General features: G+C 44.3%; 1 protein-coding gene across 2 annotated transcripts in view; it reads left to right on the forward strand.

Annotated features, from left to right (window-relative positions):
* The window catches only part of LOC124009664 (receptor-type tyrosine-protein phosphatase N2-like), a 160,885-nt gene that overhangs the window by 85,779 nt on the left and 58,428 nt on the right, over positions 1-16,678 (forward strand). For both annotated transcript variants that reach the window (XM_046321691.1, XM_046321692.1), the window contains one exon: positions 12,539-12,603. In XM_046321691.1, coding sequence (XP_046177647.1) covers positions 12,539-12,603 — 65 coding nt within the window. The remainder of the gene's footprint in view (positions 1-12,538; positions 12,604-16,678) is intronic.

Consider the following 16,678-nt stretch of genomic DNA (forward strand, 5'->3'; position numbering starts at 1 on the left):
GATTTTCTTTTCTGATTTTGTCTGTCATAGTTGAAGTGTACCTATGATGAAAATGACAGGCCTCTCTCATCTTTTTGAGTGGGAGAACTTGCACAATTGGTGGCTGACTAAATACTTTTTTGCCCCACTGTATATACTGTCCTCAATACCATGTACTGCATCTTGCCTATGCCGTTCTGTACCATCACTCATTCATATATCTTTATGTACATATTCTTTATCCCTTTACACTTATGTGTATAAGGTAGTCGTTGTGTAATTGTTAGGTTAGATTCCTCGTTGGTTATTACTGCATTGTCGGAACTAGAACCACAAGCATTTCGCTCCATTCGCATTAACATCTGCTAACCATGTGTATGTGACAAATAAAAAAATGTATTTTATTTTTTTGCTCTGACCTTTATATAGACAGATGTGCACCTTTCCAAATTATGTCCAATCAATTGAAATTACCACAGGTGGACTCCAATCAAGTTGTAGAAACATCTCAAGAAGGATCTCAAGATGGAAACAGGATCTACCTGAGCTCAATTTCGAGTCATAACAACGGGTCTGAATACTTATGTAAATAAGATATTTGATATTTGAATACATTTGCAAAAATGTCTAAAAACCAGTTTTTGCTTTGTCATTATGGGGTATTGTGTGTAGGTTGCTGAGTAATTTTTTTCTATTTAAACTATTTTAGATTAAGGTTGTAACGTAACAAAATGTGGAAAAAGTCAAGTGGTCTGAATACTTTCCGAAGCACTGTATACAGCAGGGCTATAGGCCACATCGGCCTAATATATTGAAATCAATTTCATGTTCAGTCAACTGAGTTCTATTTTTAAGGTATTGTAAAATGTGCCTCAATTTATTTCATGATGTGTAACAACATGTGCGCAATGATATTCCAAATAAACCTGTGATTTAGTGGATTATTATAGTGCATTAGAATGAATTAGAATTAGAGTGCATTAAGCATTAGAATAAGCCGCCTCAAATATTTGCAGCCGTGAGGTGATATCTCTCTAGGAGCTGATCCCATCGTCAGCATTATGGAATCATTTTAATGTGACGGTAAGATTTGAATGGAGAAAGCTGATCAGAGAGCAGCCCTGCCTTTCTTTCGATCCTGTCAGTATTGAAACAACGCACTTAGTAAAGGTTCTTTGTGACTGCTCAGTGTTAAGTTTATTAGGATCCCCATTAGATACTGCACATGCAGCAGTTACTCTTTCTGGCATCCACATAAAATGTACAAATACATGACAAAGCACAGAACAGTAATACACAAGAAAAACATAAGATATTACCATAAATAAAAAATGTAAATAAAAAATACTTATATATAGGAAAGACACTAATAAGACAACAAAAACACTATTTACACACTATTCATATATAAATATTCATATTCTTATATACAGTACAGGTAAATTAGGTCCGTGTGGTTCCCTTAAGCAATAAGGCACGAGGGTGTGTGATATATGGCCAGTGTACCACGACTAAGGGCTGTTCTTAAGCACGAAGCAACGCAGAGTGCCTGGATAAAGCCCTTAGCTGTGGTATATTGGCCAGATACCGCAAATCCCCAAGGTGCCTTATTGCTATTATAAACTGGTTAGCAACATAATTAGAGCGGTAAAAATACATGTATTGTCATACCCGTGGTATACAGTCTGGTATACCATGGCTGTCAGCCAATCAGCATTCAGGGCTCGACGCACCCAGTTTATGCAGTATATATAATGTATTTATATGTTTTATTTGAAACTAAATGTAATCTCTCTCTTTGTGAAGAAAATATGAGAAGTTAATCACAATTGCTCATTCTATTATGAAACCTAGCTAAGTACCCTAGAAGATAGTGTCCACTTTCCCCTTTTAATAATGGATTTCAATGCAGTAATTCTGAGTTGTAATAGACATTTCCTAGGTGGAATTAAGCAGTAAAGGTGTATATCTATGCTCATAAGGTTGGTTGTTACAGTAATGTTGTAATGCAGTAACTGTCCATTGTTATGTCGTTTACAGTGATATAGCGCCAACATAGCTATTCTAGAGATCACAAGGTGCTGAGAAGACTGCCTAACAACGTGATGAATAAACTCTGCTTTGCAGCTACAGTGTGTAAACTTAGCAACCTTAGCTCATGCTTGTATCTGAGTGTTGATACAGCCAGGTCAACTATGGGTCATCTTTGCCTTTTCTGGTTGCGTCCCAATTGGCATTGTAGTTTAGCTCTGCCGGACAAAGAGAATTCCAGCAGACAGTGTCAGGGTTTCCTATTGGCTTGCTGGGTTTGAGTGACACAGCATTTGATTTGTCATGACAACCAGAACAAATGCTGTTAATGAGGTCACCTTGGGTTCTAGATCAACTGTCTGACTTCTATTTCCCCAAGAAATCACAACCGCCATGGTTGCATCCCAAATGGTACTCTATTCCATATACACAGTAGTGCACTGGTTTTGACCAGGGCCCATATGGCTTTGGTCAAAATTAGTGCACTATGTAGGGAATAGGGTGCCCTTTGGAACGTAGCCTTCGTCATCTAAATGAAAATGTAATGGCTGGATTTCAAGTGCCTACCGCCTGATACGGGGGATTCCTTGAAATAGGAATCTAATATTTTCTAGCATTCTGTGGAATACTTTGTATTCTTTTCTTTTTTCGGTGAGCCTTTTCCTGACTCAGTTCGGAGGGTTAGAACGTGGGTGTGTTCAGTGTACACCTCACCCTCCTCTGTCTTCTCTCATGGGGACATCAGTAGGCTGGCTAATACCTTCAATTTGGCTGTGTGTTTGTATGAGAGAGAGAGAGAGAGAGAGAGAGAGAGAGAGAGAGAGAGAGAGAGAGAGAGAGAGAGAGAGAGAGAGAGAGAGAGAGAGAGAGAGAGAGAGAGAGAGAGAGAGAGAGAGAGAGAGAGAGAGAGAGAGAGAGAGAGAGAGAGAGAGAGAGAGAGAGAGAGAGAGAGAGAGAGAGAGAGAGAGAGAGAGAGAGAGAGAGAGAGAGAGAGAGAGAGAGAGAGAGAGAGAGAGAGAGAAGACCTCTAGTACAGCTCAGTGTCTGAACAAGTAGTACCCACTTGCCGATGGGCAGACGGGAAACAGAGACAGCTCATTTCAGTGTCTGGAAGCGTACACACACACACACACACACACACACACACACACACACACACACACACACACACACACACACACACACACACACACACACACACACACACACACACACACACACACACACAGGCTCCACTCCAGAAGAAACACCATTGAAGGTGGGCAGGAGAAGAGAAGAGTGGGGGAGGGGTATCGAGGGCGTCATATTCTCGTATAGCAGAGGAGAATATTCATGAACATATTCTCGTTATATGGCTGACCTAATGTCAGAGGTGTAGGAGGTAGACAGAAATGCAGCGTCTCCCTGGACCAGTACAGATCTACTAGGATTCAACACAGTGTGGTAAACTGGTTTCTCCTCTCCTCCAGGTATATCTAGGCCTTGGATATGTGCTCTAGGGGGTACGGAGCTCTGCTTCTCTCATCCTTTGATACCGTCCTACAGAGTTAGGGAGTTTACACTGAGTAGGCACTGCCTGCCAGCACTATGCTGCCAGTGACTCACTACACTGCCTAGTGCCTTGGTTTTGTAGTCAGCTAGCATCTGAAGAACCAAGCAGGAGTCAGAGCCAGCCAGGTTTGCCCTAGGCTTTCTTTTATTTACAATCTGGACTCCGTGGGCTCCATTTCTTCGGGGAAAACGAAGTGAGCGAGCCAGCGATCTAACCGCTCGTACAGGCAGCGTCTGGCCAGTCTCCAGCCTCCCGTACCTCCTGAAGGTATTCATATGGTTTCAGCCATTACAATGTATCTTCTTTTAGGCTGCTGCGTGTGGGGGGGGTGGTGACAGTCCTCCACTGCTATCTCTTCACCCAGATGTCCCTTGATAGTTCCATCCACCGACATGGGATTTGTCCTTTCAACGGATCCCATCTTCTTCCTCCAGCTAGTACCCGGGTTTGTAATTATGTGCCGCAGGACAGGGGGACTTGTCCTGGGAGGATCGCGTGAATCCTCTGTTAACACCGATTTACTCATCAGCACCTGTGTCTGTCTGTGGCCCTGGGCTATGGTGATCCAGGTGTGCTCCCCTGCTGTCCTGTCCTCTTAGTGACATCACTGCGGTCTCCAGGTGTCCACTCGCGTGTGTACAGCTGTCCCAGAATGCAGTGTTATTGGCACAGGGAAATGCAGGAAATGTACAGACCTCACAGGACGACAGTGCTAAAAGACGAGTGAAATCATCTGGTTGGACTTGACATGCCAAGCATGTGTAACACTGTTGTCAGAGCTCTGAGCAATATGCAAGTTGAATTCATTCCTGCTGTGTTCATTTTCTTACGGTTAAGTATTCTATTTTGGAACGTGTGTGCACATATTGATTATTTGACACAAAAGACTGTCATACAGAATGGATTGTTTATAATAAGCAGAAGTCACTGTCTGAAAGACCGAGGACAATTGCCATAATATGAACAATATGAACAAAACCAGCACAGTCTAAGATATAGCCTTTTAACATTGGGTTTGCAGGCTTCCAGGGCTTGGAAACAATTGAAAGCTCAAGGATTTCCCAGTGTGTCAGCCCCTGTCCTCCCTGCAGCAATAATAGGAGACATTTCCTGTGAGTGTGAATTTTGTGGAAAGGCTCTGACTGTACAGCAAGCTCCCCAGTGAGTGCATCTCCTGCAGAGATGGCCTTGACCATGGAACTGTGCCAGACGGCTTTAAGTCTCTCTGCTGTGCTTCACTAACACACACACGCACACACACACACACACACACATGCAGGTAGGCAGGCAGGCAGGCAGATACACACGTACACACACACACACACACACACACACACACACACACACACACACACACACACACACACACACACACACACACACACACACACACACACACACACACACACACACACACACACACACACACACACACACACACACACATGCAGGTAGGCAGGCAGGCAGATACACACACACACACACACACACACACACACACACACACACACACACACACACACACACACACACACACACACACACACACACACACACACACACACACACACACACACACACACACACACACACACATGCAGGTAGGCAGGCAGGCAGGCAGATACACACGTTCACACATGCATGCACTCCAACACACACACACTGATAGGCTACAGACACATTTGAAAGTACCAGATAACCTTGTGTAGCGTTTTGTCAATTTCTCTGCTTACACCTCCGCATAACATCTGTTAAAAATACAATTATGCTTTTCTCACACTATGAATGAACCATTTTACAGTTTGAACCCTAAATATTTGTCTATCTTTTACTCTAGCCTTTATTGGACCATTGAAATACATTGGGCTGTCAGAGGGTCTTTAAAATGCTTGAGTGAACATGCAGCAATAATATTTGAGCGAGCAGGAGCTGGCTGCTGCCGGTCCTCACTCACTGAGCCCGTCCCAAATGAGGCACTGGTCAAACGTAGTGCACTATAAAGGTCATTTGGGATGCATCCACTCAATCAGCTGGAGAATTGAGTCAGACATAAAGGTCACCCATCGGAGGTGCTAAAATGGAGGAGAGAGAAAGGGGAGGGAGGGGAGTGAGGGGAGTGGAGGGAGGGGAGTGAGGGGAGTGGAGGGAGGGAGAGAGGGGAGGGGAGGGAGAGAGGGGAGGGAAGGAGGGAGAGAGAGAGAGAGAGGTGTTAAGTGCTGCCAGTCTGTGTGAATTTTCCTGCCAATAAGTGGTTCTCAAATGTTCTCATATCTTCAGTCTGAAGGAAACGGTATTATACTATATACAGCGGCTTCAAATGACTTCCTACTGAGTAGTAGGCTATGTTTGCATCCCAAATGGTAGCCTATTGGGCCCTAGTCAAAACTAGCGCACTATATAGGGAAGAGGGTGCCATTTGGGATGTATTCTACAGGTAAAGGAAAGGAAACACAAATAATTGAGGGATGCCAAATAGATTGAAAGATGGTGCTCCTACACAGGTGTGGTTCCTTAAGTTAATGAAGTAATTAACATCCCATTATACTTAAGGTCTGCAGACTGGACGGTGGTACATTCATGCTGCGAACAGCCCATTCCGTCTCATCCCAAAGATGCTCTATTGGGTTGAGGTCTGGGGACTGTGCAGGCCAATCACACCGGTTAGTCAGGCTAATTGAGGTAGTATGTACATGTAGATATGGTTAAAGTGTCTATGCATATGTGATGAACAGAGAGTAGCAGTAACGTAAAAGAGGGGTTGGCGGGTGGTGGGTGGCGGGACACAATGCAGATAGCCCGGTTAGCCAATGTGCGGGAGCACTGGTTGGTCGGCCCAATTGACGTAGTATGTACATGAATGTATGGTAAAAGTGACTGTGCATATATGATAAACAGAGAGTAGCAGCAGCGTAAAAGAGGGGTTGGGGGGGGGGGGGCACACAATGCAAATAGTCTGGGTAGCAATTTGATTATCTGTTCAGGAGTCTTATGGTTTGGGGGTAAAAACTGTTGAGAAGCCTTTTTGTCCTAGACTTGGCTCTCCGGTACCGCTTGCCATGCTGTAGTAGAGAGAACCGTCTATGACTGGGGTGGCTGGGGTCTTTGACAATTTTTAGGGCCTTCCTCTGACACCAGCTGGTATAGAGGTCCTGGATGGCAGGAAGCTTGGCCCCAGTGATGTACTGGGCCGTACGCACTACCCTCTGTAGTGCCTTGCGGTCGGAGGATGAGCAGTTGCCGTACCAGGCTGTGATGCAACGCAGAACTCGTTGATCCTTGTCAAGGATGTTTTTAGCTGATAGGAGTGGAACCCGGTGTAGTTGTCTGCTGCAATAGCACGTCCTTGACAAGGATCAACGATTTCTGCGCTCCGAGATGTCGTACTGCGTACCACTGTTGTACTGCGCCGTTATTTGTTTGTGGCCCGCCTTTTAGCTTGCACAATTCTTGGCATTCTCCTTCGACCTCTCTCATCCATGAGCTGTTTCCGTCCACAGGACTGCCGCAGACTGGATGTTTTTTGTTAGTTGCACAACTCTTAGTAGATCCTAGATACTATCGTGCGTGAAAGGCCCAGGAGGTCGTACATATCTGAGATGCAGGATCTGGCGCCGATGATCATCACCACTCTCAAAGTTGCTTCGGTCACTCATTTTGCCCATGCTAACATTCAGTCGAACAGTGACTGAATGCCTCGATGCCTGATTGCCTGTTTTATATAGCAAACCATGGCCACGTGGCTCATTGTCTGTTGGAGCGATCCATTTTCATGAACGAGGTGTTGTACCCAATAAACTGTGTATATCTCCTTCCTCCCGTTGTCCAATTGGCTCAGGCCTGGTTATGTGGGAAGTGGTGTGTTAATGGTTCCTGAAGGACGGGTCTAAGAGTCGGCTGTCTGGGACAAACTCTCCTGATAACACCAAACACCTTGTCTGCATCTCAAATGGCACCCTATTCCATAGTGCGCTACTTTTGACCAGGGCCCGTGTGCTCTGGCCAAAGGTAGAGCACATAGTGCACTAAATAAGGAATAGGGTGCCATGTGGAATGTAGACAAGGTGTTTGGTGTTATCAGGAGACTTTCCTGGGAGTCCCTGTGGTGTTATGTCTACAGCTGCTAGTGTTCTGTACTGGCTAACAGGCTAGACTACTGTCACTGTCACAGCCCACTGATGGGGATGGTTTGTGTTGCTAGTACAGCCAGTATTATAGAAAGCAGTGTCATGGTAAGCAGTGTTATGGTAAGCAGAAAAGGTAGCTTGACTATTTGACAATGAAGTGCAATGTCTTTATGATTCTGTCTTTGTGTGTGCTGCCTTTTGATTCAGATCCCTGCTGTGGATGGGCTGATACAGTCTGTCCCAGTTTTAGCTGCTTACCTGCAATGTGTGAATCATTCTCACCTCCACTTATCAAAACAAAATGCTCCCTCTCTCTGTCTCTCCCTCCCTCCCTGCCTCCCTTCCTGAACATTTGTGAATCTGCTGTTGGAAGGTGAGGCTGCGATTTCCTAGTCTGTGTGACTTGTTTGTGCAGTAGCCTCAGTTCATGGGTGTTGTTGTTTACCCTGTGTAGGAGGGTTGTTTGTGTCATAGGTCACCTCCTCTATGGCACCGTATTCCCTATATAGTGCACTACTTTAGACCAGGGTTCTGGTCAAAGTCGTGGACTATATAAGGTGTAGGGTGCCATTTGGAACGCAGTCCCCATTAAGAGCTTAATCAGATGTTTTGTGGACATTCTCATCACTGTTTAGAACCTGCATTTAACTGCAACAGAAACATAACTGCCAATGTGAGGTGGCAACATTCTGTAAAATGTCACCATCCAATACCCAAAGAAAATATTAAGAACAAAATAAAGGGTTTGGCGGCACAAAATTGCTCACCTTTTTCATTGGCGGCTGTGTTATGAACATCAGTATCGAGACCAAGCACATCATTACACAACAACCACAAATATGTTCTTAGTCATTTGGAATTACAATAGTTGCAGTAACGTGTGTAAAATGTGACATGAAAATCATTCCAATACCGTTGTAAGCCAGACCCCAATAACAACAGATGCTTTATCGATACCTCTCCCAGTACAACTCTGTACTGTGACCACTATGTCCTCTCCCATGTGCTGTGATGCCGTGACGAGCTGTACAGCAGTGGAACAGTGGAGAGTGATGATAAATGTTTAGATAGAGATGGTGCTCTGCTTGTTTGCCATTATTCAGCTGGCAGACGGTGCCTACGTCCCAAATGTAACCCTATTACCTACATAGTGCAGTACTTTTGACCGAAGCTCTTTGGCACTATACAGGGAATAGGGTGTCATTTGGGATGTAGACCGTGTGTGATGGAGTACTGCTCTCTCCTCCTCCACAGAGAGGTAATGGCTCCTTGCCCCAGCTGGCCTGGGATGCCATTTTACCCCCTGCTTTTAATTTTATGACATATTGCATTGTCTTTGTGATGCTCTAAGTCTTCTCTAATTGCTCATTGCTTCATATTGCAGTTTATATTACTGGAGGCAATAAGGGTAGGGTGTTGGAGATTGGAGAAAAACATCATTTGAAACAGATTAAAGGCTGAAATGTTGATTTCAGAAATCAAATTAATGCAAGTGAGACCCCCAAATATAATATCTAATTAAAACATTTAGAGAAATGACTCTGGAATTGTTTTTGACATCTGTATTTGCAACGGGCTGTCATGGAGAGCCGGTTGTTGGGGATGGGGAAAGAGTCTTTACACAAAAAGGTTCAGGCAGGAAAAATTGAAATACTTTAACTTTACCATGGTTGTGTTTTTTTTTCTCTCCCTTCTCTCTATCTCGTAATATTGTTTTAAAGTCACAAGACAGTGATATTGTTACTTGGCTAAAACAACATTTCAGAGATGAAAACACACTGTGCTATATTTTAATTTGTTCAGGGATCACTGCTATCATGATCAGGTAATGTGATTACATCCGTGTAGTGTGTCAGCAAGCGGTGGTGTTGTGCCTCTTCGCTCCTCGCCTTTGAAGGATGGCGGTTGTTTTCTTCTCATTACCGCCCTCAAATGTGCTCAGAAACAGTCCCTGGTGCGACACAGCATCCCATTCTGGGCTGTGAACTCATAGACCCAGGCCTTTTCCTTCAGTCAATGGTGAAAAATGGAGCATTTTCTGAATCCTGTCTACTTTGTTCCCCTCAAGGCGCCTCTGATACATTGAGTTAACATAAAGCAGAACTCAGGACATGAAGGCCAGGGTGACAAATGAAACCCCTATGTATTTCTTTAGATGAAGAATAAGCTATTTTTCTCCTGGTACCCCCTGTTTCTTATTCAACGTATTGGAAATGTGACATTCGGCATTAGATGGAGCGTACTGACAATGGTATATGTAGAATGGAATGATGTGAATATGGATTTCTCACAGGACATGTAATGAGAATCTGTGTAGTTAACTTTTGCTATTTCTATTCAAAATGTGTCATATCATGTCTCAGACTTATTTATAAACCTGCAGGTGTGCAAACTGTAAACACAATTGCCAATTTTCCCTCGCCCTTTTTGTGGTTTGTTAGTAGTTTCAAAGATCCGTCCATGCAGGTTGTGATTTGGAATCACTCAGTGTGGTACAAACTAGCCTGCTCATTATGGCTGAGCTCTAGTTGGGCTGCTGCTCGTTTGGAGAGGAGAGAGGAGGAGAGGAGATGAGTGGGGAGAAAGGAGAGGAGAGGAGAGGAGAGGAGGGGAGAAAGATGAGAGGAGATGAAGGGGAAAAGGAGAGAGGAGAAGATAGAAGAGGAAAGGAGAGGACAACGAAGAGGAGAGGAGAAAGGAGATGAGAAAAGAGAAGTGGACAGGACAGGAGAAGAGGAAAGGAAAGGGGAGGAGAAAGGAGCGGAGAGAGGAGACAGGAAAAATGAGAGCAGAGAAGAGGAGAAAAGAGGGGTGAAAAGAGGAGAAAGGAAAGGAGAGGAGAAAGGAGATGAGAGGAGATAGGAGGCTGGATGTGGGGGAGCCATGCTCCACACTGTGGTGTTGGGATGACAAAAGTATTGTCTAATGAGAGACTGGCTGGCTTTAATTAACTCACCCTCACTATGAACATCCTAGTACCAGGAAGAGAAGTCAAACTTGTTGCTGTGTTGGATCCCTCCCATGGACAGCATGGGGAGTCTTTTAATGTTCATTTGTCTGTTTACTTGTTTGATTATTAATTTGTTTGATTGTTTATTGTATGCTGATCAGGCTGTGGTGTGTGGTTGTAGTTCATTGATCTTGTATGGGTTTTAATGTCCATGTCTTTCATGGGCATGTCTTTGTGAATTAAACCTCACTTGCAAAGGCAATATGTTACCACTAGCTGTGCCCTAGTGTCCTCTCTGCGGTGCATTGACTGAACAGTGGTGTAATGGTCATGGAGTTGTAGACTGACTGGTTCAGTGGAAACGGTTCAGTGGAAACGGTTCAGTGGAAACGGTTCAGTGGAAACGGAAAGTGGAAACGGTTCAGTGGAAACGGTTCAGTGGAAACGGTTCAGTGGAAACGGTTCAGTGGAAACGGTTCAGTGGAAACGGAAAGTGGAAATGGTTCAGTGGAAACGGTTCAGTGGAAACGTTTCAGTGGAAACGGAAAGTGGAAACAGTTCAGTGGAAACGGTTCAGTGGAAACGGTTCAGTGGAAACGAAAGTGGAAACGGGTTCAGTGGAAACGGTTCAGTGGAAACGGTTCAGTGGAAACGGAAAGTGGAAACGGAAAGTGGAAACGGAAAGTGGAAACAGTTCAGTGGAAACGGTTCAGTGGAAACGGGAAGTGGAAACAGTTCAGTGGAAACGGGAAGTGCTCATCACTAAGTGTGTGTGTAGCCCAGGTGGTGTGCTGTGACAGCATTATTAAGACGTCCTCTTTGACAGGACCGACCACGGCAGACAAGGTGGTCACACTCCCCTCCTCGGGTTCAGAGTTCAGTTTACCAAGGAGGTAGAGAACCTCAATCAAATTACCCATCTGAAGCCGCACAACGTAATTATACGGGACTCTGTATAAATTGGCGAGAGCAAATAATTGCTGTGATTGATTAAAACACTAATTAGATTAACATTATATAGAGTTGAGGGTTTTTTGTCGCAAATGGCACCCTGTTCCCTACATAGTCCACTACTTTTGACCAGAGCCCTATGGGCACTACTTTTGACCAGAGCCCTATGAGAGATGGTAAAATGAAGTGCACTATAAAGGGAATAGGGTGCCATTTGAGACGCACTCGAGCTCTCCCCAGGTTATTTGCATATCCTTTATCTGCCGGATGTGTCAACAAAGGAGGTGCTTTCACATGGAAAACATAGTGAATTAATTTATGAACAGTTTTTCATAACATTTTGTTCTTCCTGTAAAATGAGTCCTGTCAAATTTCAATTAAACCTCAAAATGATTTCCTCTTAAGGCAGAGGAAGGAAGGTTCAACGGGAGTTTTATCATTCTATTTCGGGGAAGATTTGCCTTAATATTCAACTCTTGCAAAAAGAGATATAACTCAGAGAATTCAGTCAGAGAAGATGCTTATTGCTAGTTCAGTCCGAGAGGTAAATCTAGGTAAATCTACCTGTACTTGTTATCTACTAATCTATTTCTACTCGATCTAATTGGTTAATAACTTGCACTGTTCGATTATATTGAGGAAAAATGTACATCTAATAATGTCCTTCATAGTCTTGACCTTGTTTTGTAGACACTTATTTTCTAGACAGTAGAGATCTGTCTGTGAATTCATCCCAAACGGCTCCCTATTGCCTATATAGTGTACTATAGGCTTCTATCAAAAGTAGTGCAATATATAGGGAACAGGGTGCTATTTGGAACGCAGGCATGGCCTGTCTGTTTCCTCTGGGAGTGACGGCTGCTTCTCTTACTGCCACCTCCTCCACACATTCTACTTTAAGAGTAATTGACGCCTCTGTCTCACAAAGGCTGCTGTTTCTCCCCTTCACAGTTCGCCAGAAGGATGCAGTGGAGAAGGAGGCCAAGGTGATCATTCTGGAGGCTGGAATCACAGATGTAAGTTTCCTTCTTTCTATGGGTTTGACTCAAATGACACCCTATTCCCTATGTAGTGCATTAGTTTTGACCAGGGCCCATAGGGCAGGTAGTGCCTCCAATAGGGCCCATAGTCTCTGGTTAACAGTAGTGCAGTATATAGGGAATAGAGTTCCATTTGGAAAGCAAACCATGATCTTAGACTGTGAGATTATTTTTGATAGTTTAAAATGTCCTATGTCATTTATTTGAGTGTTTTCCTCGTGGGCTGCTACTGCAAAGCACCATGGGTGAAGAAGTACACTTTCCTTAGAGCATAATTAAATATTTTGACAGATTCTATGAAAGAGAAATAGTGACCGTAGCGCAAACAAACTGAGTAATTCTTTATTCTCTGTGCTCGGCACTTATAAAGCACCTTTATGCACCAGTTGAAAAAGCAACGTTAGCGAGCCTCCATTCTTAGGACCCACTCTGACTGGCTGGCTCTCCTGGGCTCCACTCGTGAACATTACCATTCTCTGCTACCTCTCTATTAAATACGCTGTGGAGTGTCTCTCCTCTCTCTGTTATTGATTCAGCAGTAATTCTGCCTCAATGACTGTGTCACATTCACACCGTCAATCAAAATGGCAGGGATGAGCTCAACGCGTCTGGTGAGAGAGACTGAGATGAGAGCGAGGGAGGAGGGAATTCAATACCTAGCCAGAATGGACCCCTATTATCACCAATTGAACTGCTGTTGTGAGAGAGAATGGTTGTGCCCCAAATGGCACCCCCTTCCCTATGAAGTACACTACTTTTGACCAGACCCATAGGGGTCTGGTAAAAAGTACTGCACTATGTAGGGAATAGGGTACATTTGGGACACAAATAAGGCATATTCAGATAATGTCTGGTGCTGCACTGCTACTGCTGCCCCCATCTCCCACTCCTTGGCCTTGCATTGGTCAGGTAGAGAGTTACTCCATTTCACAATTCTGTTCTGAAATGGATTCTCTCAGAACACTGAGATAGATTGATATCTACTGTGATCAGATAGAGGAGAGTGAGTTAGGGTTTTGCAAAGTGCCCACCTTCAAGATTTTTGAATTCTACATATGTTCTGTTGGACATATTTTACGCATTATAGATTGTATGAGTCAAAATAGGTGATGGTGGCTAAAGTACCCATTTAATTTAGTAATAACTGAGTTTTAAATAGAACAGAAATACACATCTATTGTTATAGCTGTGTTTTTACTTTAGCCAACTCGAGCAACGGTTGTATCCCAAAAGGAACCTTTTCCCTACATAGTGCTCTCCTTTGGACCAGAGCCCTATGGGGGCAGTACATAGGATAATAGGGTACCACTTGGGACACCAACCTTGTTGTTTCCACACTTCTTCTACATGGGTCCAATTATGAGTGGAGTGAGATAAGGAGTCTGGGCAGAACTCAGATTATAATTGTCCTGGAGTAGTTTCCACTAATCCCAGTCAGTCCCTTGTGCTGCAACACTGCTTTGTTCAGCTTGAATTGTTCTCCTTCCAATCTATTCTCAAAACGGTGTTTTAGACAGCCGTGGAAGGAATTAATCAAAGAGAAAACACAGGAGCGTGGTTAGATAGCCCCGCACAGCTATTTTAATTGATTACAACCGTCGTGGCTAGGGCTCTCTCCTCTGAGAGACTGGTTTGCATCCCAATTGGACTCTATTCCCTAGTAGTGCGCAACTTTTGACCAGGGACCTTGATAAAAGAAGTGCACTAAATAGAGAATAGGGTGCAATTTGGGACGAAACCACTGACGGCACACCTCTGTCCAAAAAGAAGGATTAAAGCTGTCTGTTGTGGCTTTAGGACTCTAAAGACAAAACGGCTGGATGCTTTTATTGTGCTTCTGCCTCCTGATGACATGTTATAATTGTTTTGCTAGTGAGAAACAGACAAACATTGGTTGCATTTGAAACAAATATAAATAAAACACAGATAATTTAATGATATGTCTGTTTACTATGCCGCTTTTTTACATACCCTACATTACTCATCTCATATGTATATACTGTACTCTATACCATCTATTCCATCTTGCCTATGCCGTTCTGTACCATAACTCATTCATATATCTTTATGTACATATTCTTTATCCCTTTACACTTGTGTGTGTATAAGGTAGTAGTTTTGGAATTGTTTGGTTAGATTACTTGTTGGTTATTACTGCATTGTCGGAACTAGAAAGCATAAGCATTTTGCTACACTCGCATTAACATCTGCTAACCATGTGTATGTGACATAAATTTGATTTGATTTTATAAAAACATTTTACATTGATTTCCAATACCTAGATGCCCTATCGAAAACCTTTGGAATATTGGAATATTTACAGTTGTTCATTAATGTGGAGGATCGAGACCCATTTCAATGGATCAAGAGACAGTACTTCAGACAGCATCTGTTGACAGGCATACAGACATGATCTCAGCTCATTTTCATTACAAAAAGAGCTACAAAAAATGATTGGAACATCAGAGTGATGGGGAGAGAATTCTGCATCTATTATAATAGATATTCAAATGTATCTATGTGAAAATGTAATCAAGAACCTATTGAAGTGCTGGCCCCTTTTTATGCTCAAGACACAGCATCTAAATGCGATTTGATATGGTAATGAGGCCCAGGGTGCATCCAAATGAGCCTGGTCACAAGCAGTGCGTCATAGGGAACAGGATGCCATTTGGGACACATCCCCACAGTGAGGCCTGTCGGCCAGGAGCATGCTGGGGCAGCTCCCGAGGTGTTCACCGCATCAGATGCTGCTCCTGGATTGCTGTTGCTGCTGTTGCGCATAACTATAAATACAACGGCTGGATGACTCTCACAGTTCAATACCAAACAGACTCACATATACTCTCCATCTATCTGTCTCGATCTCTAAATCTCTCCATCTCTCACTTTCTCTGTCTCTCTGTCTCGCTCTCTCATTTCTGTGTCATCACAGTATTTAAGAGCTGTAATGCAAAGAGTTGTACTGTACTTGTCAGCTCGTTCAAAATGATCTGCACTCATACCATCTTAGCAGGACTCACTGTTGGTAGTGACATATTTGTTTTGGTTCTGTAATGTGTAATGTATGTACTCATAGGGTCCATTATTTGGCCACTAAACAACCCTCACAACTCACTATTTCCATTATTGCAAGGGGGAGGGAGGGATGTAGGAAGGGAGGGATGTAGGTAGGAAGGGAGGGATGTAGGAAGGGAGGGAGGGATGTAGGAAGGGAGGGATGTAGGTAGGAAGGGAGGGATGTAGGTAGGGGAGGGATGTAGGTAGGAAGGGAGGGATGTAGGAAGGGAGGGAGGGATGTAGGAAGGGGAGGGAGGGATGTAGGTAGGTAGGGAGGGATGTAGGTAGGAAGGGAGGGATGTAGGAAGGGAGGGAGGGATGTAGGTAGGAAGGGAGGGATGTAGGAAGGGAGGGAAGGATGTAGGTAGGGAGGGATGTAGGAAGGGAGGGAGGGATGTAGGAAGGGAGGGAGGGATGTAGGTAGGGAGGGATGTAGGAAGGGAGGGAGGGATGTAGGTAGGAAGGGAGGGATGTAGGAAGGGAGGGAGGGATGTAGGTAGGGAGGGATGTAGGAAGGAGGGAGGGATGTAGGTAGGTAGGGAGGGATGTAGGTAGGTAGGGAGGGATGTAGGAAGGAGGGAGAGATGTAGGTAGGTAGGGAGGGATGTAGGTAGGTAGGGAGGGATGTAGGTAGGAAGGGAGGGAGGGATGTAGGTAGGAAGGGAGGGAGGGATGTAGGTAGGTAGGGAGGGATGTAGGTAGGTAGGTAGGGAGGGATGTAGGTAGGTAGGGATGGATGTAGGTAGGAAGGGAGGGAGGGATGTATGTAGGGAGGGTTGTAGGAAGGGAGGGAGGGATGTAGGTAGGTAGGGAGTGAGGGATGTAGGGAGGGAGGGAGGGATGTAGGTAGGTAGGGAGGGAGGGATGTAGGTAGGTAGGGAGGGAGGGAGGGAGGGATGGATGTAGGTACGGAGGGAGGGATGGATATAGGTACGGAGGCAGGGATGTAGGAAGGGAGGCAGGGATGTAGGTACGGAGGGAGGGAGGGAGG

This window comes from Oncorhynchus gorbuscha, linkage group LG22 (assembly GCF_021184085.1).
Source record: "Oncorhynchus gorbuscha isolate QuinsamMale2020 ecotype Even-year linkage group LG22, OgorEven_v1.0, whole genome shotgun sequence".
Lineage (NCBI taxonomy): Eukaryota > Metazoa > Chordata > Actinopteri > Salmoniformes > Salmonidae > Oncorhynchus > Oncorhynchus gorbuscha.